This window comes from Pelobates fuscus, chromosome 7 (genome assembly GCF_036172605.1).
Source record: "Pelobates fuscus isolate aPelFus1 chromosome 7, aPelFus1.pri, whole genome shotgun sequence".
Lineage (NCBI taxonomy): Eukaryota > Metazoa > Chordata > Amphibia > Anura > Pelobatidae > Pelobates > Pelobates fuscus.
The window spans coordinates 169,410,794-169,438,657 of NC_086323.1; the positions used below are offsets into that span (position 1 = coordinate 169,410,794).

The window sequence follows — 27,864 nt, forward strand, 5'->3', positions numbered from 1 at the left end:
CCTGTATGTAAGTCAGTGTATGTATCTATGTGTCTGCATGTGCTTGTGTATGTGTCTGTGTATCTGCGTTTGTTAGTGTACCTGTGTATCTGTTTGTGTGTCAGTGTGTGTGTCTGTGTGTGGCATTGGATGTGTATATGTCCATTCATCTCATAAGTCAAACGCCAACAATAAACACAAATAAACCTGTGCATTCAAACATCAACACTGCATACAAACACACATCTGTATTAAAACCTCAACATTATATATAAACACACCCCTGCATTCAAAAACCAACACTACACACAAATTCACGCCTGGCACACACAAACACTGCTCAGTGCTAAATACAACCCTGCAAGGATTGCACATGTTAGAACTTGTGGACTATCGTGGAACATGTATAATGAACGGTAATCTATCTTTTGGCCACCTTGCAATCTGTTAGTTCAGCCATTAGCATCATCTATATGCTAAAACTAGTTAGTGGAGCTAAAGTTGTTTTGGTGCTTCGAGTGTCCCATATACTCTTATCTCACTGTCACCAAATCACTAAATATTGGTTCTCATTATCTATCTAGACATCAATATATTAAGATGGTGCCAAGATGGGATGTCTGGGTGGGGCATATTTGTAAATAAATATACAATTCAATTTTATTTTAACAGATCACCTTGTATAAGCCAGTTTATAATATCTGCGCCAGTAGAAGGGTATAAACAATAAAAATAGTCCAAAATAGGGGTAAAATATCAAGTAAAGTCTTAGCTTAATAGATCTTCTTTAGACAGATGGTCTGTATAATGTTGGATGGAGAACGGTATCCTTGTTATCCTTCCTCAGGTGAGTCCAATATCATGAAAGATAAAACAAATAACCAAAAATAGTGTGATAAATTCACTAAAGTGAGAAAAATATAAAAGAGTAGTAAAGCACTCACATTTGATAGAGCTATAGCTAGCTCTAGTATGGATCGCGTACAGCGGTTTAGATCCCCGCTTGTAGGATATACTGCAGCTTTGTCTTTTTCTTCAACGGAGAAGTGTCACTCAAAGAAAATAAAAACACAACCAATAGTGTTCTCTGTGATAAAATAATATGGAAATAAAACAAATAAAATAGTACTCACAAGGATGGAGCAGGCTTACTGCTCCTTGATGATAGCGTAGGTGGAATAATCCCCACCAAGGATTGCTTGGAGTTCCGAAGTAAAAAATGCCAGGTAAAAAGTAAATAGAATGTGTATAAAGATTAATGGCACAAACGTAAAAAGTGACCAAAAAATCTTTAATATATAAAATACACAATTTAAAAGTCCATAAACGCGTTTCGCCTACAATGGCTTTATCAATATGGAATAAAACATAAACCTGGCAGGGTGACTTTAAATAAGAATACAGATGTTAAAAAATGGCGCCTAAAACAGAGGTTAGCCAATCAGATTGTAAGAAAATTCAATACATTAAAACATTAAAATAAACAGTTAAAATAACATAGAATTCAAATAATCTTTTGTTGATAATACTGGCAATTGAATATAATTGCCTAGAGTAAAAAACGAGCGTTATTTTGCCTAATACCAATATAAACACCGGCGGTCACGTGGATTTTCAACCGCTAAGTGTTGTGGGAAATGTAGTAATGTTGGTGCGATCGCGCGCATGCGCATTGACGCGCGTGCGCATAAACAAATAGCCGGCAAAAGCCACTAAGAATTATGGGGGTTGTAGTAGTATGCGCGCACGCGTTCTGACTCGCGTGCGCGCATGCGCATAGTGCGATAGCCGGCGAGAGGGCAGGGAGAGCACACAATGATGTGAACACCAATGACGGATAAGTGGGCGGGGAATATGTTAGTATGGAATCGGCTAATACAGCCGAACTTATATTATGTAGAGGCTTTAGCCATGGGGGAAATAAAAATATGGCAATAATATAAGAAAGCATAAAAATACAAATATATAAAAAAAAAAAAAAAAAAAAGCATAAGACCAAAAGAGCATAAAACAACATAAAAAGACATGAAAGACACAGTACTTCAAATAAAATTAAACAAATCAAAGTCTGAGTTTAAACCTTGAGGTGTCAGTGTTTTAAGCTCATATACCCATTTCATTTCTGTTCGTCCCAAGATGTTTTTTATGTCCCCACCTCTCCAGGGAACAGAACATTTCTTAATACCTATACATTTTAGCAGTTTTGGATCTTTATTATGTATGAGAAAATGTTTGGATACTGAATGATTCAGATATCCATTTTTAATGTTTCTGCAATGTTCACTTATTCTTATTTTGAAGCACCTTGTGGTCATTCCAACATACTGGAGGCCACAAGGGCATTCGAGCAGATAAATAACATTTTTTGTTGTACAGTTAATAAAATCATCAATTTTATAAACCTTATTTGTTACTTTAGAGGTAAAATTGGTTATTTTAGATGGTAACGATGAGTCAGTAGTTTTACAAACTATACATAATTTGCATTTGCAAAAAATTTTTGCAAATGCAAATTATGTATAGTTTGTAAAACTACTGACTCATCGTTACCATCTAAAATAACCAATTTTACCTCTAAAGTAACAAATAAGGTTTATAAAATTGATGATTTTATTAACTGTACAACAAAAAATGTTATTTATCTGCTCGAATGCCCTTGTGGCCTCCAGTATGTTGGAATGACCACAAGGTGCTTCAAAATAAGAATAAGTGAACATTGCAGAAACATTAAAAATGGATATCTGAATCATTCAGTATCCAAACATTTTCTCATACATAATAAAGATCCAAAACTGCTAAAATGTATAGGTATTAAGAAATGTTCTGTTCCCTGGAGAGGTGGGGACATAAAAAACATCTTGGGACGAACAGAAATGAAATGGGTATATGAGCTTAAAACACTGACACCTCAAGGTTTAAACTCAGACTTTGATTTGTTTAATTTTATTTGAAGTACTGTGTCTTTCATGTCTTTTTATGTTGTTTTATGCTCTTTTGGTCTTATGCTTTTTTTTTTTTTTTTTTTATATATTTGTATTTTTATGCTTTCTTATATTATTGCCATATTTTTATTTCCCCCATGGCTAAAGCCTCTACATAATATAAGTTCGGCTGTATTAGCCGATTCCATACTAACATATTCCCCGCCCACTTATCCGTCATTGGTGTTCACATCATTGTGTGCTCTCCCTGCCCTCTCGCCGGCTATCGCACTATGCGCATGCGCGCACGCGAGTCAGAACGCGTGCGCGCATACTACTACAACCCCCATAATTCTTAGTGGCTTTTGCCGGCTATTTGTTTATGCGCACGCGCGCACGCGCGTCAATGCGCATGCGCGCGATCGCACCAACATTACTACATTTCCCACAACACTTAGCGGTTGAAAATCCACGTGACCGCCGGTGTTTATATTGGTATTAGGCAAAATAACGCTTGTTTTTTACTCTAGGCAATTATATTCAATTGCCAGTATTATCAACAAAAGATTATTTGAATTCTATGTTATTTTAACTGTTTATTTTAATGTTTTAATGTATTGAATTTTCTTACAATCTGATTGGCTAACCTCTGTTTTAGGCGCCATTTTTTAACATCTGTATTCTTATTTAAAGTCACCCTGCCAGGTTTATGTTTTATTCCATATTGATAAAGCCATTGTAGGCGAAACGCGTTTATGGACTTTTAAATTGTGTATTTTATATATTAAAGATTTTTTGGTCACTTTTTACGTTTGTGCCATTAATCTTTATACACATTCTATTTACTTTTTACCTGGCATTTTTTACTTCGGAACTCCAAGCAATCCTTGGTGGGGATTATTCCACCTACGCTATCATCAAGGAGCAGTAAGCCTGCTCCATCCTTGTGAGTACTATTTTATTTGTTTTATTTCCATATTATTTTATCACAGAGAACACTATTGGTTGTGTTTTTATTTTCTTTGAGTGACACTTCTCCGTTGAAGAAAAAGACAAAGCTGCAGTATATCCTACAAGCGGGGATCTAAACCGCTGTACGCGATCCATACTAGAGCTAGCTATAGCTCTATCAAATGTGAGTGCTTTACTACTCTTTTATATTTTTCTCACTTTAGTGAATTTATCACACTATTTTTGGTTATTTGTTTTATCTTTCATGATATTGGACTCACCTGAGGAAGGATAACAAGGATACCGTTCTCCATCCAACCTTCTACAGACCATCTGTCTAAAGAAGATCTATTAAGCTAAGACTTTACTTGATATTTTACCCCTATTTTGGACTATTTTTATTGTTTATACCCTTCTACTGGCGCAGCTTTTATTTTCTATTTTTTCATTGTGTTTTAAGGGTTTTGAGGGATTCCCTTTTAAGTTGCTGCCTTGCCCTGGTTTTAGCGCTAACCCCGTATTTCTTTTTTAGTTTATAATATCTGTCTATAAAATGAACCTCTTTCCCTCTTTTCTCAGTCGACGGTGGCGCCGTTGGAACCGCTTTAATCGTAGAAGATGTAGAGCTGCTGTGAAATCTGTTTCTTTTTATTGGCTGGTCATTATTTTAGTATTTCTTAATACACTAACCATTTCATCGGAGCATTACGACCAACCTGTGTGGTTGACACAGGTACAAGGTAAATACATTCCTATACTCTCTGTCCATACAATTACATTTGGAAATATTTGGACACTGACAGAAGTTTTGTAATTTCAGTTTAACAAATAAAAAAAAACACAACTCTTAAATAATGACTATGGGCTTAACCCACCCTCTCAGCTTTAATTTGAGGGTATCCACATCAAAATTGGAAGAAGGGTTTAGGAAGTACAGATTTTGAATATGTAGTCCCATTTTTTTCAAGTGACCAAAAGTAATTGGACAATTGACTCAAAAGCTGTTTCATGGATATGTGTGGCTATTTCTTCATGAATTAAGCAGGTAAAGTGACTGGATTTGATTACTGGTGTGGCATTCACATCTGAAAGCTGTTGCTGTGATCCCACGACATATGGTCAAATGAGCTCTCAATACAAGTGAAACTGGCCATCCTTTGGCTGCAGGAACATTAGGAGTGGCCAAGTGGGCAGTTTGGTAGATTCTGAGAAAAAAAAAAGAATTTACAGGTGAGCTCTGCAACACAAAAATACCTGGACCTCCATGTAAAACAACAGTGGTGGATAATCCTAGGATCCTTACCATGGACACAACCACAACATCCAGCCAAGTGAAGAACACTCATTATCCAAGTCTTCCATGGAGATAAGACTTCATGAGAGCAAATAAAGAGGGTTCACCACAAGTAGCAAACCATTCATAAGCCTCAAGAATAGAAAGCCCAGATTAGACTTTGCCAAAAAAAAAAATCTTAAAAAAGCCAGTCCCATTCTGGACATTCTAGCATTATTTGGACAGATTATTATTATTATTTTATTATTTATATAGCACCAACAAATTCCGTAGCGCTGTACAATGGGTGGACTAACAGACACATAATTGAGATCAGACCACTGGACGTACAGGAACAGAGGGGGTTGAGGGCCCTGCCTGATGAGCTTACATGCTAGTGGGAGTGGGGTATAGGGACACAAAGGGTTAAAGTAGGGGAATTAAATAGTTTGTTAGAGAAGGGTTTATTGAGTGCTTGGTAGGTCATTTTTGACAGTTGCAGGAAAGGAGTCATGGGGTGGGGGATGAGAAACCTGCTGACAGTTTAATTGATACGCTTTAATGAAGAAGTGAGTTTTCAAAGATTTTTTTGAAGGAGTGGAGGCTGGGTGAAAGTCTGATTGAGGAGGGAAGGGAGTTCCACAGAATAGGTGCAGCCCTGGAGAAGTCTTGAAGGCGAGCGTCAGAGGTGGGGATCCAGGCAGAGGATAGGCGTAGGTCTTGGGCTGAGCAGGGGTCTCGACGGGACATACTTGTGTATGAGGGAGGATAGGTATGTTGGAGCAGCATTATGAAGATGAAACCAAGATCAAGCTGTACTAGAGTGATGGGATGAAAAACGTATGGAGAAGGCATGGAATGGCTCATGATCCGAAGCATATTACATTATCTGTCAAACACGGTGGAGTTAGTGTGATGGCATGGGCATGCATGACTTCTAATGGCACTGGGTCACTATTGTTTATTGATGTGACAGAAGCATCCGGATGATGATTTTGAAGTGTATAGGGATATATTGTCTGCTCAGATTCAGCCAAATTCAGTGAAGTTGGTTGGACGGCGCATTACTTTGCAGATGGATAATGACCCAAAACATACTGCGAATGCAACCCTGGAGGTATTTAAGGCAAAGAAGTGATATATTCTGCAATGGCCAAGTCAATCACCTGATCTTAACCCGATTGAGCATGTGTTTCACTTGCTAAAACAGATGAAGACAGCTGGAGGAAAAGCCTGGCAGAGAATCACAAAGGAAGAATCCCAGTGTTTGGTGATGTCCATGTCTTCCAAACTTCAAGCAGACATTCTTCACTTCAAGCAGCCTGCAAAGGATTCTCGACAAACTATTACAATTTTACATTTTATCTATGATAGTCTTAATTTGTCCAATTACATTTGAGCCCCTGAAATAAGGGGACTGTGGATGGAAATGCCTGCAATTCCTTCGCGTTTCATACAATATTTTTGTTCATCCCATTGAATTAGCCTGCACTGCTGTTGCATCTCGATTATTTCACTTCAAATCCTTTGTTGTGGCATACAGAGCCAAATTATGAATATTGTGTCAGTGTCCAAATATATCCTGATCTAACTGTGTATGTTGTCCTCTTTCAGTAGTTGTAAGTATGGGCATTGAAAACATTATGAAACGGCGAGTTTCTTTTGTGGAATGGAGGCTAAATGGCATATTCCCTTGAGCGAATTTAGATTCTTCTTAGAAGTATGCAGATTCTACAAGTGTATGAGCAGATTCTCATTATGAGCAAGCAGATATTGTGAGTGAATTGGCATCTTCTCACTCTCTCACAGTGGACATGTAAATTGATGGGCTGTTTTGTTTGAAGGTCAGGGCTTTTTATTCAGCCAGTTTGGAGAGGACTCAATCATACTTGGCATTATGATACAACCTTGGTTGGGTGTTTTTTTTTTCTTTTCTTATATATACTTTCTAAAATCCCTGCTTTTTATAGAAGTATATTTGAATTCCTCTTTTCAAATTATCAAGGCTTTTGACAATATTTTATTTAAAATACCTTTTTTTTCAGATATTGCCAATAAGGTGCTACTGGCATGCTTTACTTGTGAAATGCTGGTGAAGATGTACAGCCTAGGCCTACAGGCTTATTTTGTCTCCCTTTTTAATCGATTTGATTGTTTTGTGGTATGCGGGGGTATAACTGAAACCATTCTGGTGGAGTTGGAAATCATGTCACCCTTAGGTATATCAGTGTTTCGATGTGTTCGCCTTCTTCGGATTTTTAAAGTCACAAGGTAAGAACATATAAATACTTTGTACCATTACGATGCATGCAAGTATTGCGTACATGGTGCAATACAGTATATGTAGATGTGTATACAAAGTGTATGCAAAGGATCATATAGAACAATGTGCATGTAACTGTACCATAGCACACCCACAGTACCATACAATTCATTAAATATTGTGTAATGTAGAATGCATTATGTTTAAATTCCATGCACATTAAAACAACTGTACATTGTAATACAGGGTATAATAAATACTGTCATCCATAATTAATGTGTTTTTTATTGCTCTGTTATCTAATGTAAAACAGTTTTTCTGGTAAGAAGTCTATTAAATATTAATTATGTTTACCCTCTCTTTTCACAGACATTGGGCATCTCTCAGCAACCTTGTAGCATCTTTGCTAAACTCAATGAAATCCATTGCTTCCTTACTTCTCCTGCTCTTCCTCTTCATCATAATCTTCTCTTTACTGGGGATGCAACTTTTTGGGGGGAAGTTTAATTTTGATGAGACACAAACAAAAAGAAGCACGTTCGATAATTTTCCCCAGTCTCTTCTAACAGTGTTCCAGGTAACTTTTCCCATTCTTCACCAATCTTATAATATCAGAAGTGTCATTTAGTCCTCAAAGGAAAGGAATCCTGACAGTTCTATCTCTAGCCTAAATGGAAAGAACAACTTGTGTGTTTGTGTGTCACAATAAAAAAAAATAAAAAGCAAAAAAAAAAAACTCTAACCTAGAATACTGTATTTTTTAAAATGACATATACCAGGGCCGGATTAAGAGCACAGTGGGCCTGGTGCTGACAATTACGATGGGCCTAATTATGGAATCTTATCGACCAAAAACACTAAAACAGTCATACCTCCCAAGCGTCATGTATCTGATGGAGATGGTGCTGGAGGGAAACTCATAGGATGCAGCTATAAGAAAAGACATACTCTATGCTAATCTCTCTCTAACTTATGCTTTCATCTTTCAAGTAAATCCATAACCCCTAACAGCAGTGTCCAGTGAAGCAGGAAGTCAATGGGTGGGGTAAAAGGGTGTGCCACTGGCACGAATCACGTTACCAGACCCGCCAAAAGGGGGTGAACATGCCCAAAAAGGGGGCATGTTTGTCCAAAGAATTGGACAAAAATTGGAATGCATGTCAGGCTGCCTGCCAATCCTGCAGGCTGTCCAACTAAGGGCATACTATGCAGGCAGCACCCTGAGCTTGACATAAATGCGTCTAATGATGCACTCACTCCATGCTTTCTAAGGACTGAACCCTAGCACTCGCTGGTCCACTTGTCTCCTTACCTTCTTACTAGCAGGCAGAAGTTCCTGGTATATTGTCTGAGACAGAGAAAAGGTGTATGTAGTGAGTATAGAAGAAAGGGGACACATCACAGTGTTAGAGAGACCAACGTCTGCATTACCTAAACTAATTTTATTGTCAGCCACTCCACACAAGTTTTGTTCCTATACATCTCTCTTAAGCTTCCAAACTTAAAGGGACACTATAGTCACCAGAACAACTACAGCTTATTGTGTTTTTTATTGCTCTGTTATCTAATGTAAAACAGTTTTTCTGGTAAGAAGTCTATTAAATATTAATTATGTTTACCCTCTCTTTTCACAGACATTCCAGTCAGGCTTTTTGCAGTAAACACTGTCTTTTCAGAGAAAATAACTCCACTGGTTGCTCCTTAGATGGCTGCTAGAGGTGCTTCCTGGGGCAGTACTGCCTAGTGTACAGCACTGCCATTCAGTGTCTCCACCCTCTGCATGCAGACACTGAACTTTCCTCATAGAGATGCATTGATTCAATCTTTATGAGGAGATGCTGATTGGCCAGGGCTATGTTGGACTTGTGCTGGCTCTGCCCCTGATCTGCCTAGTTGACAGTCTCAGCCAATCCTATGGGGAAGTATTGTAATTTGCTCAGACCACCACTTCTGATGATGTCAGCAGACAGTCAGTTCAGAGGCAGAGCCAGCAGCTGCAGACTTGAATACAAGTAATATTTTGCTATATTTAGGGAGGCAAGAAGGGGCCAGGGTGGTGGTTTTAACATAATAGGGTCAGAAATACATGATTGTGTTCCTGACCCTATAGTGCTCCTTTAAGCAAGAGTATGTGAAGAATAGTTAAGGAGGTTGCCACCTTTCTTGGAAAAAAATACTAGCCTTGATCATTTGTATAATTAATTAGTTATGCGTGACATCACATGATGTAAATCACAAGGAGTGACATCAGAGTAAATTCTGTAAAATCATCAACAAACTACTCAGTTTGATTCTGCTGTATAGATGGATTGCTCCCACTGTCTACCTGTCTCCCAGTATCTCAGTCTCGCAAGTCACCCAGTGTCTCAGTGTCCCTATGTATCACAGTGTCAGTGTCCCCATGTTGCCAAGTCCCCTAGTCTCCCAGTGTCTCAGTGTCCCCATTTCTCCCAGTGTCCTAATGTCTGTGTGTCCCCATGTCACTAGGATACTGGGAACACAGTGAGACATGGGGACACTGAGACATGGGGACACTGAGACATTTAGGGAAACTGGATGAAATGGGGACACTGAGACACTAGGGACACAGACACTGGGAGACATGGGGACACTGAAACATTTTAGGACACTAAGACACTAGCGACACAGAGACATGGGAACACAGACACTGGGAGACTAGGGGACACTGGGGACACTGGCTGGGAGACATACACTTGGGGCACTGGGAAACATGGGGACAGTTGTGGACATAGACATGGGGACACTGGGACATATAGGGACACTGGGAGACATGGGGACACTAGGCACACTGAGACACTAGGAACACATACACTGGGAGGCATGGGGACACTGAAACATTTGGGGACACAGAGACATGGGAACACAGACACTGGGAGACTAGGGGACAATGGGAGACTAGGGGACACTGGCTGGGAGACCAACACTTGGGGACACTGGGAGACATGGGGACAGTTGTGGGCATAGACATGGGGACACTGGGTCATATAAGGACACTGGGACACATGGGGACACTAGGCACACTGAGAGACATGGGACACATACACTGGGAGACTTGGGGACACTAGGGACACTGGCTGGGGGACATGGGGACACTGGGAGACATGAGGACATAGTGTCTCCGTGTCCCAATGTCTCAGTGTCTCCCAATGTCCCTATGTCTCACAGCATCCCCATGTGTCTCAGCATCCCCATGTGTCCCAGTGTCTCCAAGTGTCTCAGTGTCCCCATGTTTTCCAGTGTCCCCAAGTGTCTCAGTGTTCCCAGGTCTCCCAGTGTATGTGTCCCCATGTGTCCTAGTGTCTCAGTGTCCCCTAGTGTCTGTGTCCCCATGTGTCCCCTAGTGTCTGTGTCCTCTAGTGTCTCAGTGTCCCCATATGTCCCCTAGTGTCTGTGTCCCCTAGTATCTCAGTGTCCCCAAGTGTCTCAGTGTTCCCAGGTCTCCCAGTGTCTGTGTCCCCATGTGTCCTAGTGTCTCAGTGTCCCCTAGTCTCTGTGTCCCCATGTGTCCCCTAGTGTCTGTGTCCCCTAGTGTCTCAGTGTCCCCATATGTCCCCTAGTGTCTCAATGTCCCCTAGTGTCTCAGTGTCCCCATGTGTCCCTGCTGCTCCCCCCTCTCTCACTTACCTGAGCTGTAGAGCTGCTGTCTGGACTCTGTGCTGTGTTGCTGCTCCCCCACGGATCATTGAGTAGTAGAGAAAGGCAGGGATATGCTGTAACTTCCTATCCCTGCCTCTCTCCACACACAGTGACCCCTACTGGCTAGTGCTGGTATTGCAGAGTAATCTCCATTTATTCTGAGAAAAATACCTGCATTTGTATTGCCGGTATTACTGCAATACCGGCACGGCCAGGCAGTTTCAAATACCGGCTTTGCCAGTAAAATACCAGTCAGGTGGCAAACCTAAAAGTAGTGTGTAAAAAAAAAATATATATATATATATATATATATATTTTTTTTTTTTATATGGGCCTATTCCATCGGCCTGGGCCTGGAGCTGCAGCTCCATCAGCCCCTATGTTAATCCGGCCCTGACATATACAATACAATACCTTGGCATCTATTTAAAGGATTCATCATTGTCCCTCCTATTCTAACCTATTTGACTCCCATATAATCTATGCAAACCCAAGAAGCTTTAGATTTTTTTCTGTGATCATCACTTTGAAGTATTTTACAGCTATAAAACAAAGACAAATTGTTTATTTTTGTACATTTTGGCATTTGTTCCCTTTAGTATCCCTGTGCAAAATCTCATAGAATATCTCCATCTATTGCTTTTCTGTCCAGAAGCTTTTTTTTTTAGGTGTCGTGCAAATGGGTTTTTGTCCCCCCTTCTTCCATTCATTCTTTATGCGTCTTGTATTTTTAGAGTCAATTTTTGTTTTACCCTCGGAGAAACAAAAATAGAGTGCTTGCGATCTATGCTATTTAATGTGTTTAGATGTTCTTTGTATTGAAATAACTGCCTATTTATGGAGACAATACTATCCCTGCAGTTATATTTAGTTCAACGAAACACTTCATTTAACTCTAGAGTTATTTGAAATAACTAAAGAATTAAACAAAGGCAGTTTTTTTCTGTCTTTTGTGTTCAAAGCCTTTCGGTACAGTAGTTTTATTATAAAATTAGCATCACAGAAGGTGAGAGATAATTGTAAACAAAAACTATTATTATAAGCGATAAAACTCTTGGCAGTCACAAGTGAAAAATGAATTTTCCCTTATTTACAGGACTAAACCTCATTTATTGCTAATAATATATGTGTGTATTTAATCTGCAATTTACTGCAAATACCATAACATTTGTCTTCAACTGTGTATTGGTTTTAAATTATTCACAACATGTTTTCTGTTAGATTTTAACAGGCGAGGACTGGAACGCTGTAATGTATGATGGCATAATGGCTTATGGTGGTCCTTCGTCATCAGGGATGATAGTTTGTGTCTACTTCATAATCCTGTTTATTTGTGGTAACTGTATCCTTTACTCTGGTTAACATTCTATTTTAACAAATTAAATTTACACCACCTGACATTGAATAGAAACACTTTACGCAAATAATTTTCTGTGTTCATTGATATATGCAGCAAATCTAAATATGTTCTCTGTTAAATTCTCTACGTAATCCACAAAAACCACCAAAGACAACTAGACCACTTTATCTCAATTGGCACAGTGGTCCTGACGTTTATCCCACAATTTGGTAGCTCTTTTCAACCTTTTCATACATACATTAAACTTTCCACTATTCCTTCTTATTTTTCTCTTGTCCCACTTTTCGTACTCTATCACTTCCATCGTTCCACCTTGTGGGTCCATTTTATCTCTATAATCCAAAATAGCAGATCCTATTGTTTGACGTTTCAAACCCATAGTGTGTATTCTTCATTTTAGTGTCAAGAGACTCTGTTCCTTGGACAACAAAAATAAATTCTTAAAGTTACACAGTAAGGATTGGAAAACATTAAGGCAAAGGCTAAACTTACAATGTTCTTAACATATTTTCAATTAGATATCTTGTTAAATGTCTTCTTGGCTATTGCTGTGGATAATCTAGCAGATGCAGAAAGCCTGAACACGGCTCAGAAGGAAGCAGCTGAGGAGAAAGAGAAAAAGAAAAGTGCTAGGTAAGGTGGGATATTTCGAGCTTCGTTCCCCAAGTTCAGTTAATATGAACAATGGTCTTCCACTATCCTTGAGGAACTCATTCAGAGGAATAACAACAATATTTTCCACTAGCTTTGGACAATTTGTGCAGAACCATCTGTTTACCCGTGTGCTCTGTTTAACTCTTCAGTGCAACATCTTTGAACTTCTTGTGTCCACATTGGGCAACCCACGGACCACTCTCTCCTGTAATATTACATTTAATAACAATGAGCAAGGTTTTTTTTGTTTTGTTTTTTATCTCAAGGAAAGAAAGTCTGGAGAATAAAGATGAAAAATCAGACAACGATCGTAAGAAAGTGCCAGACTCTAAGGTAACAAAACACGGATGATGTTCCCATCATGCATGGTGTCCATTTCACCATTATGTTTTTATGATTAACGTTGGTGTGTAATTAGTTGGTCCGGTTGTATTCTGCTCTGCTTGTCTTTCCATTTGTATCTCCATCTCATGTTGTCTATATTCCTATGATTTGTTTCCTGTGCTTCTTAAACTGTTTGATTCTGTTTTCAATCTCTCTCCTTTGCCCTCTTGCTGTCATATCTCATGAACTCTGCACATTCAGTTGCACAGTATTTCATTTCATTGAACTGATATATGCAATGGCGTGTATATATATATATATATATATATATATATATACAACCATCACAGAAATAAAATGTATCAGTTGCGCAGCCCAGGTTCCTCAAAGCAGAATGTTTGCTTGCTGGTCTCCAAATCTAAATACAGATTTTTTTTTCATTATATGTTTATGGATTTTAATTATAGATCAGTACTTTTTGTGTTTTTTTCTTAATTTCTTTTTAATATTAAAACCATTTTTGACCCTGGTTTTGGTGAGTCACTGGAGGAATCACATAGCAGAGTTTATGAGATATCCACTTTCAAGGTGAAACTTGTGGCATGTTGTTTATCAGCTGTTGAAGGCCATTATACTTTGTTTTGTTTAGACCTCATTCGGCAATAATACAAGCTTGGCAAACAGTCTTTTTTTCCCCCCTGTCAGGTCTCGGTTGATGAAGACAATGAAGAGAAAGAGTGTCAGGAACCAGGTAGGAGGCAGGTCTTTTGTAATTTTCTAGTGACATGTACATTACAGAGAGACACTTTTCGACTGCTACAGTAATAGGATTAGTAAAACATTATTTCTGTGTCATATGGTAACAACCTAATTTCTGTTGAAATAGCACTCAAATCAAACAGTGCCAAAAATCATTCTTGACTGTATAATAAAAATGTAAATCATAGATTTCCCTGGCAGAGCAAGCTATGTTTAGTAATACCCATACTAAATGTATTTTCATTAATACCAATACTAAGCTATACATATAAAATAGAGAGAGAAATGCCCCAGAAGCACTGGATTCAATGTTTCTCTACGCAAAGCATCCGACTGGCTAAACTGCACATGCCCAGTATATGGCACTCAATTGGTCCAAGACCATCGGTCTACTCATGATCTCAGCAGAGGAGTAACAATGGCCGTGACTAGATCAGGACAACTATGGATGAATAGGGGAATTTATTTTAATTTTTCATCTTTCACATCATGGCCCAATTATCTTAAAAAAAAACCAAAAAAAAAAACCACAGTGGAATCTTGTAAATAAATATTATAAATTATATATAATAAATATTTATTTATAATGTTAGAGTGGTCTTCTTTTTTTTTTTTTTTTTTAATTCTTTATTTTTGTGGTGCATTGAATGGGTGCATACTCTCGTAATGCCACAACAGCAGTAACAAGAAAGGTGGAGAACATAGTTTTACATACATATGGCATAGATGATTACTGCACACATTTTTATAATAATAAGCTTAGTTACAGGCTTATCTTCCGTGTCTAGAGTATATGCAAAAGTGTGTCACCGTTAGTGAACTAGACATGAAGGTATATGCTTGTGGTACATGTTAAATACTGAAGAATGCGACAGTTATGTATACATGCAGGCTCTTTTAGTTATGCTTTGGGTAGACAGTAGTGCGATGTGAGGCTTAGTGTGTGTGTGTGTGAGAGGCTGTGCTGTTGTTCCACTGACTACATCACTACGAGTGCGGCTCATATTGGATCGTCGATTTTCCTCCTTCCATAGGTGGTTCAACATGCGGTCGCCGCCATGTTGGCAGTCGGCCTCTGAGGGTGCTGTCTCTTCGAGGGGTAGGCGGCATGTTAGGATGCCGGGGTGCCGCTGGGCCTCCGCCATCTGAGTGTCTGTGGCTGGAGAGCAGGTTTCGCCTGTTGTGCCTGTCATGCCCCCTGTTTCTCCGGTTTATATTAGGTGCGGCGGCCATTTTGTTGCTCCCCATGCGGTCTCAGGTTGGGCTTCCTGCCGATCGGCGGTAGTGGTCGGGCCTCGAGGGTGTGTAGACCGGGATCACCCCCCGGTCCATAGGGGGGAGGTACGGGGCCGGTGTCCCCTTGGGTCTGACTCCGAGTGCTGGACGGTGTGCTGCAGGGCGGCGGCCGTCCGCCCCGCTCGCCACCGGGGTAGGCCGCAATGGAGTCATGTCGGCTTTCTCTTCCAGGGGACTGAAGCCTATCGGGCCCGCCTCACCCTGGTTCCGGTGGGGGGCCGCCGTTGCCGGTCAGTTTGGAGTCGAAAATCTTAAGGTTTGTGTGCATTTCCATTGTAAGTTGCAGGAGCTGGTCTTGCGTGCGACCAGCCAGCTCGGCGGTCCGGCCCCGCCCCCTAGAGTGGTCTTCTAAGCCCTTCTATTATCTGTTATGGATGCTAGCAACAGGTTTATTGTTCTGACCCACCCTTCTCTCAATCCTCTCCCCTTTGTCAGTGCTTATATTGGCTTCCCATACACTTCAGGATCCTGTTCCAATTACTCAAACTGACGTACAACGCCATTAACAATTCCAACACTCATTACATTTACTCTGTAATTAAAGGGACACTATAGGCACCAGAACCACTAAAGCTTAAAGGAACATACATCACTTGAAAATGATGTTTTTAAACCATCAAGCAAACACTCTAAAATAAATATATATACAGACCAAAATAAAGCAAGACTAACTTTGATATGTATGTATTAAACATTTCTAAACTTACTATAATCTTGGTCAGATTGCACCTCTCAGCTAAAGATGATTCTTCAGCCTTCCACTCTTCCTCCCGCTTACCCACCCTTCTCAGTTTCACACCAGTCCACTAATGACAGAACTATGGCAACATTATGCCAGGAGAGACACTGGAGCATGCACTACATGGATTGCACTGATAAGACTCCCTCTTGTATTTCCCTGTCAGAATGTTGCAATGTGTAGAGATCTTCCAACTGCAGATGTGTATATCTGTCAGGGATGCTCAATGCTTTTTCCAGCATTCCTAGGGATAGGATACTGATTGGTTAGATAAGTGCCCTCCTTGGAGTGGGTGAGCTAAACATAAGAAAGTAGAAGCAGATGAATATGAAAAAAAAAGATTATATTTACCTTCTTTTTTTTTCAGCCTGCAGAGTAAGGCAACCATCTTATTCCAAGCTAAAGGTTTTGCATGAGACAGTTCTCTCAAAGTGATGCATGTCCATTTTACATAGTTCTGTGGCAAAGAGCCTGTCCCTGCAGGTTCTGCAATTTTTTGAGCAAAGAAGAAAAATCACATGCCAGCTCCACAGAGCTTTTTCAGCAATAAAACACTTTTTTTGGCAAAAACACCACATCCATCAAATGTTGCAGTTCATAGAGAGACCAGTACTTAGTCGTAGAATAGCAAGGTGAAGGAAAACACACCCTTTTAAAGGTGTGCTACAGTACTCGTGTAAAGCTGGCAACTAGCCAAACGGCTTTGAAAAAACAGCACCAGGACTGCTAAGTAGTGATATCACAGGACTCATAATAAAACTAGCTTTACACAACAGTATAAACAGATAAACAAAATACACCAAACTGCACATAAATAAATGTGTGCACATTCATATTTATAACAAACACTAATTAAAGAAGAAACTAAATATTTCTTAAAGAAATAAGTTATTTAATCATTCCATGAAGAAAAAAAAAATCCATCCTAAAGTAATAGAGGCTTTATAGTCATTCATGGCTCACTCTTGACAAACCACATGGAACTCATTTGCAATATATGTCACATCTTATGTATAATGTTTGAACCAAGTACTATGTATCTACATTGTGTAAATGATGTCATAGATACCACATAAGACCAAATTGCTACAATATGTCAAAGAAAATATGGCTAAACATCTAAATTATCACCGCTCCAGTCAGGAGAAAGGCACCAAACAGGCATACCAACTTATTTATTAAGTCAATTAATATCTGTATTCACAAAACCTTAACTCATGAAGACAATCAAAACATCCATAGCCAATTCATTTATAATATCACCGTATAAAACAGAGGATATCAAATTACGAATTAATGCCAAATGGTCTCCTAGTTTTCATATAAATGTCCACTTGGTTTCTTGATAATCTAGTCCTATGGAAATCTAGTACTATGGAAATTGCCCCCTCTCAAACGGGAAACTATTCTGTGAACACCTTGAAATGTAAAATACTTGCACAAGTGAAAAAAATGTTTAGCTACTGGGGTCTTTTTTGTCCATTAGGCAAACTGTGCTGGATTTTCTTGCAACAAACCTGCATTTATCCAAAGTATCACTTTTTAAATTCCCCAACCTGGATTCATTATTGGATCTCAAACTGAGACTCGTAAGTGGTGACAAAAGTCAGAAAATGCCTTTCATTCTCATGGTGTTTATTTGAATCACTGCTGTTTCATTTGTTAAATGGACACTATAAACACCAAAACAACTTAATGAAGTAGTTTTGGTGTATAGATCATGCCCCTGTAGTCTCACCATTCACCACAATGGTCTACCATCTATGGCCTCAACGGCCAAGGGTGTCTCCTTCTCTCTGATGGGAATGTTGTTTTTCTTAACAAAACCAGAGTCTATGAAATTTTCAGCTGCCCCGGAGTCAACCAGAGCATATATGTGCTCAGCTATACAACTCTCTCTCATATGTAAAGAAACAGGAAGAAGCAAACGGTTAGGAGGCAATTTAGGAGACTTAGATATCACACCCAAGGACAGTCCCCTATAAGGTCTTAGGTGCGAGAGTTTTCAGGCAGCAAAGGACATTCCTTTACCATATGGTCTCTCCTACCACAGTATAGGCAGAGTCCGTCCCTTCTCCTATGTAACTTTTCAGTATCAAAGAGTTTGGCAACCCTAATTGCATGGGTTCCTCCTCAGATACTTTAACACTCTCAGGTTTATCAACTCTGGGGTTAATAGGTGTAACAAAACGTCTATTCCTGTTCTTAGTATAGAGCCTGTCACGCATCCTATTATCTATATCAATGAGGTAGTCAATAAGGTCCTCTAATGCAATAGGAAGCTCCTTAGCTGCTACCTCATCCAATATAGTGTCAGATAAACCTTCCATGAACGCAGTAGTTAACCCATTATTGGTCCAATCTACCTGTAAAGCAAGGGTACGAAACTGAATATCATAGTCAGCCGCAGACCTAGAACCCTGTTTAATTCTCATTAATGCTCTAGCGGCATTTTTTGACCTTTTCGTTGTGTCAAAAGTTCTACGAAAAGCCATAAGAAAACTGTTGAAATTATGCACCATAGGTCCATTAGCCTCCCAAATAGGGTTTGCCCACTCAAGTGCTTTATCGGTAAGTTGGTGCATAAAGAACCCCACCTTAGACCTTTCTGTGGGAAATGAACGTGGATACATCTCAAAATGGAATTCTATTTGATTAATGAAACCTCTGCATGTCTTAGATTCCCCTCCATACCTAGGAGGAGGTGTTAAATGGGCCGAAGTATTGGGCAAAGTAGATACTTCAGGAAAAAGAGGTGTAGGAGGTTTAGGTGTGGTTGCTGGAATAGTTCTAGATAAGAGCGTCTGGAGAGCCTGGGCTATCTGATCCATACGGTGATCCTGCTCTACAAATATAGCCTCATGGGATGCCATTTGCTGAGCTAAATCTGCGGGGTCCATGGCCCTATCGTAATGTAACGAAAATATACCCCAACAAGCAGGATTCAGCTAAACAGAAGACAACACAGAGGGGAGATACGTCTACCGGACCTTAGAGTGGCCGGACTCGACGTATATAGAAGTACAGAGTCAGGAACGATCCGAGGTCAAGGGCACAAAGAGACAGCATAAACTAGGACTAGCCGGGGTCTGGTACACAGTAAACAGTAAGCCGGCAAACAGAACAGATAAGGATAAAGAAATAACGTAGTCAGAAAACAAAGCCAAGGTCAAGTACGAAGGAACACAACTGAATACAACAAGCGCTAAAGGGAACTGAAACAGAAACCACGATAGGGCAAGGAACCAAGGGAAAAAGGTGAGTATAAATAACTAAACAACTATTTTGATTGGTCCCTGTCATCTCCACGCCCCCAAAAGGTAAGTGTATGGGGAGTGTGGCATGACAGGTACCAATGGGAGGCCTTTTCCAATTTAGGCTCCCACTGTCCCTTTAAGAGCGCGCCCGAGAAACGCGGCGCACTCTTAGAGTCAGGCGGGACACGTGACCGCTTCTCGCGGTCACTGCCCGCCTTCCTGTTCCTGCCTTCGGATGAGCCGCGCGAGGCTTGTGCAGCAGCAGGACCGTGCGCGGCTTGAACAGAGGACCACGGCCGGCCCCTGGAAAGGGTAAGTACCGCTACACACACATGCCCCTTTAGCCTCTCTGCAATTTAGGAGTTAAATTATTTATGTTTATGCAGCCCTAGCCACACCTCTCCTGACTGTGACTAACACAGCTTCATAGAGAAAATGGGTTTATTTTCAATCAGATGTTACAGGACAGTGTGCTTACGTTAGGTGTTTTTATCTCCTGCTCTGGTTAGTGAACTTTATTCAAACAGGAAGCTCTAGCAGGCAATTTATGATAATAAATTCTAAATTAAACAGACTGTGCAAATTAAGGAAGTTTAATCATTAGATCTTTCTTTACATTAAATATGTATGGAGAATGTGAAGGTCACATGCAGTGGAGGTGTTGCATAAACAATGTGATTTAAGTCTTAAAGGAACACTATAGTCACCTAAATTACTTTAGCTAAATAAAGCAGGTTTAGTGTATAGATCATTAGCCTGCAATTTCACTGCTCAATTCACTGCCATTTAGGAGTTAAATCACTTTGTTGGTTTATACAGCCCTAGTCACACCTACCTGTTTGTAACTTACACAGCCTTCCTAAATAGTCCTGAGAAATAACCTAGATTTTATAGGTTTCTCTATTGCACAGTCTGCACAATCTAAAATGTCTTATCTTCTGCTCTGTTAATAGCCTTCAAGACCTTGCAAGAGCCTCCTGTGTGTGATTAAAATTTAATTACAGAGCTAGAGATAAAAGCTTCTAAAGCAAGTTAAGTTCTTATTGAAATTTAAACCATTTTTTTCAAGCAAGCATTGTCAGTCACAGCCAGAGGAGGTGTGGCTAGGGCTGCATAACGAGAAACAAAAGGGATTTAACTCCTAAATGACAGAGAATTGAGCAGTGAGATGCAGGGGCATGGTCTATGCACCCAAAATGTGTCATTAGTTCTGCATACCTGTAATGTCCATTTAATAAGGCTATCTCTCTCACTGTTCGGATCTCTCAAAAAATCTTGCTTAATGGTCCAAAGGAATAACCTCTCTCTAAAAAACGACCACGCAGTTCAGATGATTCATGTTTAGACTGATCAAAATTGGAACAGTTCCTTCTCAGACTAAGAAACTGTTTAACATGAATACCTCTGATCAAAGGCTTTGGATGACTTGCATGTATCAAGGTGTTACCAGCACAAGGCTTCATAGGTGCTAGTGCAGGGATAGGCAATCTTGAGCACTCCAGATGTTGTGGACTACATCCCCCATTATGCTCTTACACCCATAATGCTGGCAAATCATCATGGGAGGTGTAGTACAAAACATCTGTAGTGCCGAATGTTGTCTATGCCTGTGCTAGTGACTATAGTCAAGTCTTTAATAGTTAAGCAACTAGTCACTGAAACTCAGTTAAAACTCAGTTAATTTTAAATTAAGAACGTTAGTATTTAATTTATTCACAAAATCTAATAACAATAAACTCCACCACTCAAAATGATTAAAAAAAAGTCATGTATAAAATGATTATAAAAAGAGTTGAATTGGGGGGCGTGGTCTGAGGCGGGAGCGAGCTGGACGTGTTCGTGTGAGCTCCGCCGGGACCACTGGATCAACGGCTAATAGAAGCGGCATTCCGTGACCGATTGCGATTAAACTGAAGGGAGACCCGAGATGGACAAGCGGGCCCCTAAGAAGCCGACCAAAAAACAGGCTGAACAGGGAGCGACGGTGACAGATCTCTTTGCGGCCTCCCGCGCCATGAGGAACACCCAAGATGGCGGACGGGAAAGCCTTGGAGGGCCGCGATCTCCTTCCAGCCCGGCATCCAGCGGGACTTCGGGATCCCAAGAGCCTGACGCCAAACAGATACTGGCTACCTTGGCGGAGGTAAGATCCTACCTAGCGACAGAGATAGCTAGAAATACCGCCGAAGTTAAGGCGGAGATACAGGCACTCGGAAATAGAACAGCAGTGCTAGAGCAAAGAGTGGAGTCCACAGTGGAAGCTCACAATGCAGCCGCTGCGCAAATTAACCTGTTAACATCCAGGTTAGCGGTGGCTGAATATGCGCTAGAAGATTTGGGCAACCGCTCGCGTAGGAACAATATCAGACTGCGGGGTTTGCCAGAGCGAGAGGGGGAAGGCTCCCTGATTGAGGTGGTACTCGCCATATTTAAACCACTGCTACCAAACATACCGGAAAACCTCTGGCATGTTGAGAGGGCTCATAGGGCTCTCAGAATCAGACGGCCAAATGATACCAGACCCAGGGATATCATCATCAAATTTCAGTTTTTCCAAACAAAGGAAGCTTTGATGAGATATGGAAGGGAAAACCAAATCAAGTATAGAGGAGCTGAATTGGCCCTATTTCAGGACCTGACACCAGACACCCTGAGGCAGAGGAGGGAATGGAGGCCTATAACTGAATTGCTCCAACAGCACTCTATTAAATATGCGTGGGGCCATCCGTTCCGGCTGATGGCCTTTAAGGATGGGCGCTCTAAGATCCTACACCCTGGGGGTGATCCGGCGGCATTCCTGCACGACCTAGGGGGTACAAGACACAGGCGACATAGCGGTGCCTGGAGTTGCGACAGCGACGGTACATCCCCTCCCTCGAGAATGGTACACGGCGGGTGAGTGAGGTCCGCGGGGGGCTCCCTTACGTTCCTTTTCTGGTGCCAGCCCCTTGAAGAAGTGCCCCATTGGGGACGGCTTGGGGGGGGGGTATTTTGCATCCTGTTTTTTTTTGGGAGGGGGTCCTTTTTTCTGCGGGCACTTATTTCTATTTTGATTTAAAGGTTTTTGTACCCGTCTAGAGCGAGTGATTTTTGCTCGGCCTGGGGATGATATCCGGGGGGGGCTCCATTGTGTTTTGGGGAGGGTTAGGGCTTCTCCTTTTGGAAAGGTGTGGGATTATATACTCATATTGGGGACATGATTCTGACGCATCTGCAAGGCGGCGCCCAGCATACAATCGAGGCACGGTGTGGTTGCCAGCTCATGGGTTAACGTTTTCGCTATTGTTGTGGGGTCTGGACTCTGATTTTTAATATGACCGGCGGGAGCGGGGTGGACGGTAGGGTAGGCACCGACGGAGGGGTTATTTGTATTTGTATTATGCACACCTATTGTTCGGTTATAGGCATGTTTAAACAGTTTTGAGTTTTTTCTTCGTACCCCCCTCTATGTATTTATGCTTCCTCTTTAACTCTCGAGTACCCACAACCAGGTATTAGATGCGGCCACATGTTGGGCTGCATAGAGGTGGATAGTTGAAATCCACCAAGACCGATTTTTGGCGCCCGTATGCTCCACTCCGGCTGACTCGGGGAGCTAGGGATGAGGGGGGTCCCCAACAATTGAGGCAAAGGGCATACTCCTTGTTCTTTACGGGGAGGGGGGACGTCGGTTTAGGCCTTATTTCTTCCCGCCTCCGGCTCACGCTCCATTAGCTGTGGGATATCCCCAGGGCTATAGCCCATATTTAGTCGCACGAACCCTGGATACTCCGGTCGGGCCTATATAAATGTCTTCCCATTTGATCTAAATAACACGCAAGGCAAGCTCTTTCCACCCATAGGATGCAGGGAGCAGTGAGGGGATCACAGGGCGAGAGTAAAGTCGAGTTGCAAGGGATGCCCGAGAAGGAGTACGGGTATGATACCCAAGGGGAGCCTGGGGTGGGGCGTCCTACCTAGGCGAATGTATTTGTAATGACCGCCACCAATCGTTTTTATTCGGCTGCGGTTTTAATTATTTTTAGGTTGGTCTGAGTCCCTGGCCCTGTGGAGCCTTTTAGGATCACTGGAGGGACAGGGACTCATACCCCACAAGAGCCTGGCTTTAGATAAGACCAGGCATTTACTGTACATGATATGCTTTCTACTTACTGTTCTTTTTTTTTCCTCTTTATTTCGTCCCCTTTCTATCCCTTCTTATACCTTCCCTTACCCAGCCCTGGAGGGTGACGTTGGGGGAATACACCTCAGGAACGGCCGGAACATAACTGGTGAGACTACAATGACAGGAGCAGCGCTTACTATGCAAGCTAGATCGCGCCGGCGAAGATTATCTATTCCTACCGAGAGAAAGTTAGACGAAATACATTTGGTGCGCAGGCTTCACAATGGGTTTTATCATAGCGATTCACACGGGATAGACCCATGCCGGTGAAGATATCGTCCATGAATGTTAAAGGTCTTAATGCACCCAAAAAAGGCGCCTCATGTTTAGGGATCTCAACCGTTTGAACCCCGATATAGCTTTCCTGCAGGAGACACACATTCAGGCCTCTGCGAAATTTTCACTCAGAGACCGTACGTACCGAACCACGTATGAGTCGAGAGCGCTCAATAAGAGGAATGGCGTTGCAATCCTGGTACACCACAGATGCCCGCTTAATGTTACTAGGGTACATGCGGACTCGGGGGGCCGCTTTGTGCTCCTGTCAGGAACGTTGTACTCCCATAGCATACATATTATTAATCTTTATGGCCCCAATGACCCCTCTAAGGAGTTTTGGGCGGAATTGACACAGATGATTAACACTCTACCACATGGCATGATAATAGTAGGAGGCGATTTCAATGCAGCGCCATGCCCGGCGAGAGATAGGGGATCAGGTAAAGGTATTCCTAGATCGCATAATAGGGGCGGACAGGACAAATTATTACATATCTTCATGCAGGACACAGGCTTAGTAGATATCTGGAGGGCGCAACACCCGGACGACAACGATTTTACATTCTACTCTGCACCCCATGATACTTACTCGAGAATTGACTTGTTTTTGGTTAATACTCACTCAGTGCCCAAAGTATCGATATCGACTGTAGGATCCATAACCTGGTCTGATCACGCTGACATTTCCATAACATTGGATAAACTAAGTGCTATGTCCCCATGGTCATGGAAATTGAACACTTCTTTGCTGCGTGATCCGGCAATAGTTGAGGAGGTTAGGAAGGAATTGCTTGACTACTTCGCTAGAGAAACTGGCACGGATTTATCAAAGGTGACGGTGTGGTCGGCTCATAAATCGGTGATCAGGGGCGTTTTGATTCGTGCAGCAACGCTGAAGAAAAAACGCAAAACCCAACTGTTATCTTCCCTTCTGGAGTCCTTGCGTGAGGCCGAACTGAAACATAAGATCGACGCTACACCTGCTAACTTGCAGGTGGTGCGGGAACTGAGAGCCTCGATTAAAGGAACGATGATAGACGAAACAGCACGGGCTATCGTAAGATCTAAACGGACCTATTTTGAAAAGGGCAACAAGATGGATACCCTACTGGCGAGAACGTTACGGCCACGACAGCATCGACCCCACATTACTAAAATCAGAGATGCCTTAGGTCAATACCGCACAGACCCCACAGATATAGCTACAGTATTTACGGAATTCTTCGCTAAACTATACAACCACTCCACAACAGTCCCCGCCAGAATTAGCGACGAAAGGGACAAGATACAAGCCTTCCTTGCCGGGCTGGATTTACCAAAACTAAATGGGGCGGAAGTGGAGTCCTTGAGGAAACCGATTACAGAGGGGGAAGTAGAAGCGGCAATCCATACACTGAAAAGTAATAAGGCTCCGGGACCGGATGGATTCGATGGCTCTTATTATAAAACCTTTAGGGAAGAACTGGTTCCACACCTGGTTGATTGGCTTAACGAATTATTAGATGGAGGAACGCCTGATAGGGATATGTCACTAGCAGACATCGTTTTACTGCCGAAACCAGGCAGAGATTTGTCGACCCCAGAAAACTTTCGCCCGATTTCCCTTATCAATCACGACTCAAAAATACTAGCGAAGATCCTGGCTACCAGGATAAATCTGATCCTACCTCGGCTGATTCACTCTGACCAGGTGGGGTTTAAACCAACTAGACAACTATTCGAGAATACTCGACGTAACGTGGACCTCATATGGAGACAAACCACGAGGAAGATACCGACGATATTACTATCGTTGGATGCCGAAAAGGCTTTCGACAGGGTTCAATGGCCTTACTTATTTACAATGCTGGATCACCTTGGATTCCCGGTTCAGTTCACGACTGCGGTTCGAGCAATGTATACCAACGTCAGAGCCCAAATCCGCATTTCGGGTGCAAAGATAAAACCGTTTGGTCTTAGCAACGGCACGAGACAAGGATGCCCATTGTCGCCCTTATTATTCGCCCTGTCTTTAGAGCCGCTCCTTCAGGCAATACGCGCAGCCCCGGATATCAAAGGGGTAGATGTCGGAGGGAAACGATACGTGGTGTCGGCATTTGCCGACGACGTGTTACTGACGCTAACTGAACCGAGGGGATCTATGGCGGCACTGGCAGACGTTTTGGGAGAATTTGGAGAATTGGCCGGATACAAGGTGAATATGGATAAATCCAGTGTGTTACCCATAGGGATGCCGGAGCTGGACACAGACTACATAGGGAGAACCTACAAGTTAAGAATATCGAGAGATCACATAAAATATCTAGGCATACGATTGACAGCGGATCCATCTAAATTATTCCAACAGAATTACACTCCGCTGATTAAGACCTTGATGACGGATATGGAGAAATGGATGGAAAAGGCAATTTCTTGGATCGGCAGGATACACTCCGTAAAGATGAATGTGCTACCCAGAATATTGTTTTTGTTCCAGGCACTTCCGATAAGGGTATCCAGATCGGACCTAGGACCGCTACAGCAAGCCATAGGCAAATTTATATGGCAAAACAGGAAACACAGGGTATCACGCAACATTCTTTATCGAGCTAAGGGCAGAGGAGGACTTGGCCTTCCACATTTACACTTTTATTACATTGCAGCCCAACTGGCACAGGTGGCGCTGTGGCACTCCCCGCCCGAGGAAAGGAGATGGGTTGACCTGGAAGCATCCCTTATGGGGATGGATATGCCTCAGTTCTATATGTGGACCCCAAAGGAGCACAGACCGAACATAATAGTGACTTGTCCAGCGATCTCTAACTCGCTGAAAATATGGGACACGGCTGCACCTAAGTATGGCTTGGCGTCCTCCCCTTCACCGATGACCCCTCTATTGAGGAACAAAGCATTCTTACCAGGGATGTCGGCCCGGGAGTTTAGAGGCATAGAAAGGGCAGGACTGCAAAGGTTATTTCAGCTATACGAGGGGGGCTCGATCGTGACTTTTGACAATCTGCAAAATAAAACACCTCTGCGACCCTTTGACTTTTTCAGGTACCTTCAGATCAGGGATTATGCCCGTAACATCCAGGTTAAACAAGCCGCAGCGGCACAGATGACGTTCTTTGAGAGAATGTGCGCAAAAGAACGATTCCCAGGAAAAATTATTTCACTTATCTACTTACATTTATGCCACAACACTTCAGAATGGGGAGGACTAACATACATAGCCCAATGGGAAGCGGAATTAGGAGAGACACTAGAGGGAGTGGAGTGGCAGGAGATGTGGGAGGCGGCCGCGCATGCTTCTATGTGTGTCTCCCTGCAGGAACAGTCTTATAAGACGCTATTTAGGTGGTATACCACACCGGTAAAGTTGAGCCGTATGAATCAAATTACTACAGACCTATGCTGGCGAGGATGTGGTCTCAAGGGCACATATGTCCACATGTGGTGGGAATGCCCAATAGCACAAGTGTTTTGGCGACAAATTGCGCAATTGCTACGAGACATATTTGAGAGGGAGGTTAAACTAGACCCATGGGTGTTCTTATTAGCCAGACCTATAGATAACTGGACCAAAGCGCAACTAACCCTATTGAATAAGGTGACTCTGGCAGCTAGGAGAGCTCTGGCACAGGGATGGTTGAAACAGGAGGCCCCAGGGATTGATATGGTGATCAGGAAAATTAAAGATAATTACCTCATGGATGACCTCACAGCTCGAGTTAGGGGTACGACGAAAAAGTTTGAAAAAATTTGGGGCCCTTGGGAGGCCAGCGCAGCCAATACGTGAGTTTCGCTCACACGACATGGGATGGCCGGATCCTCCTGACGTCACCCTCCTCCCCCCCCCCCTTTTTTTTTTTTTTTTTCTTTCCCCCAGTTTTCCCTTTTTTCACACTCTGATATCTACTTTCATCTCTCTGTTCCTTTCCTTCTTTCTTGTGAGATCTTCTTAATTATTTCACAAAAGCCAGGCAGACTGTAAATAACTAGTACCAC

The 27,864-nt window shown here is 42.0% G+C and overlaps 1 protein-coding gene across 1 annotated transcript in view; it reads left to right on the forward strand.

The window, feature by feature from the left end:
- The window catches only part of CACNA1D (calcium voltage-gated channel subunit alpha1 D), a 319,738-nt gene that overhangs the window by 170,489 nt on the left and 121,385 nt on the right, over positions 1 to 27,864 (forward strand). Inside the window, exons 12-18 of the mRNA XM_063426916.1 lie at positions 4,431 to 4,591; positions 7,170 to 7,395; positions 7,757 to 7,964; positions 12,266 to 12,386; positions 12,923 to 13,037; positions 13,325 to 13,391; positions 14,088 to 14,133. Coding sequence (XP_063282986.1) covers positions 4,431 to 4,591; positions 7,170 to 7,395; positions 7,757 to 7,964; positions 12,266 to 12,386; positions 12,923 to 13,037; positions 13,325 to 13,391; positions 14,088 to 14,133 — 944 coding nt within the window. The remainder of the gene's footprint in view (positions 1 to 4,430; positions 4,592 to 7,169; positions 7,396 to 7,756; positions 7,965 to 12,265; positions 12,387 to 12,922; positions 13,038 to 13,324; positions 13,392 to 14,087; positions 14,134 to 27,864) is intronic.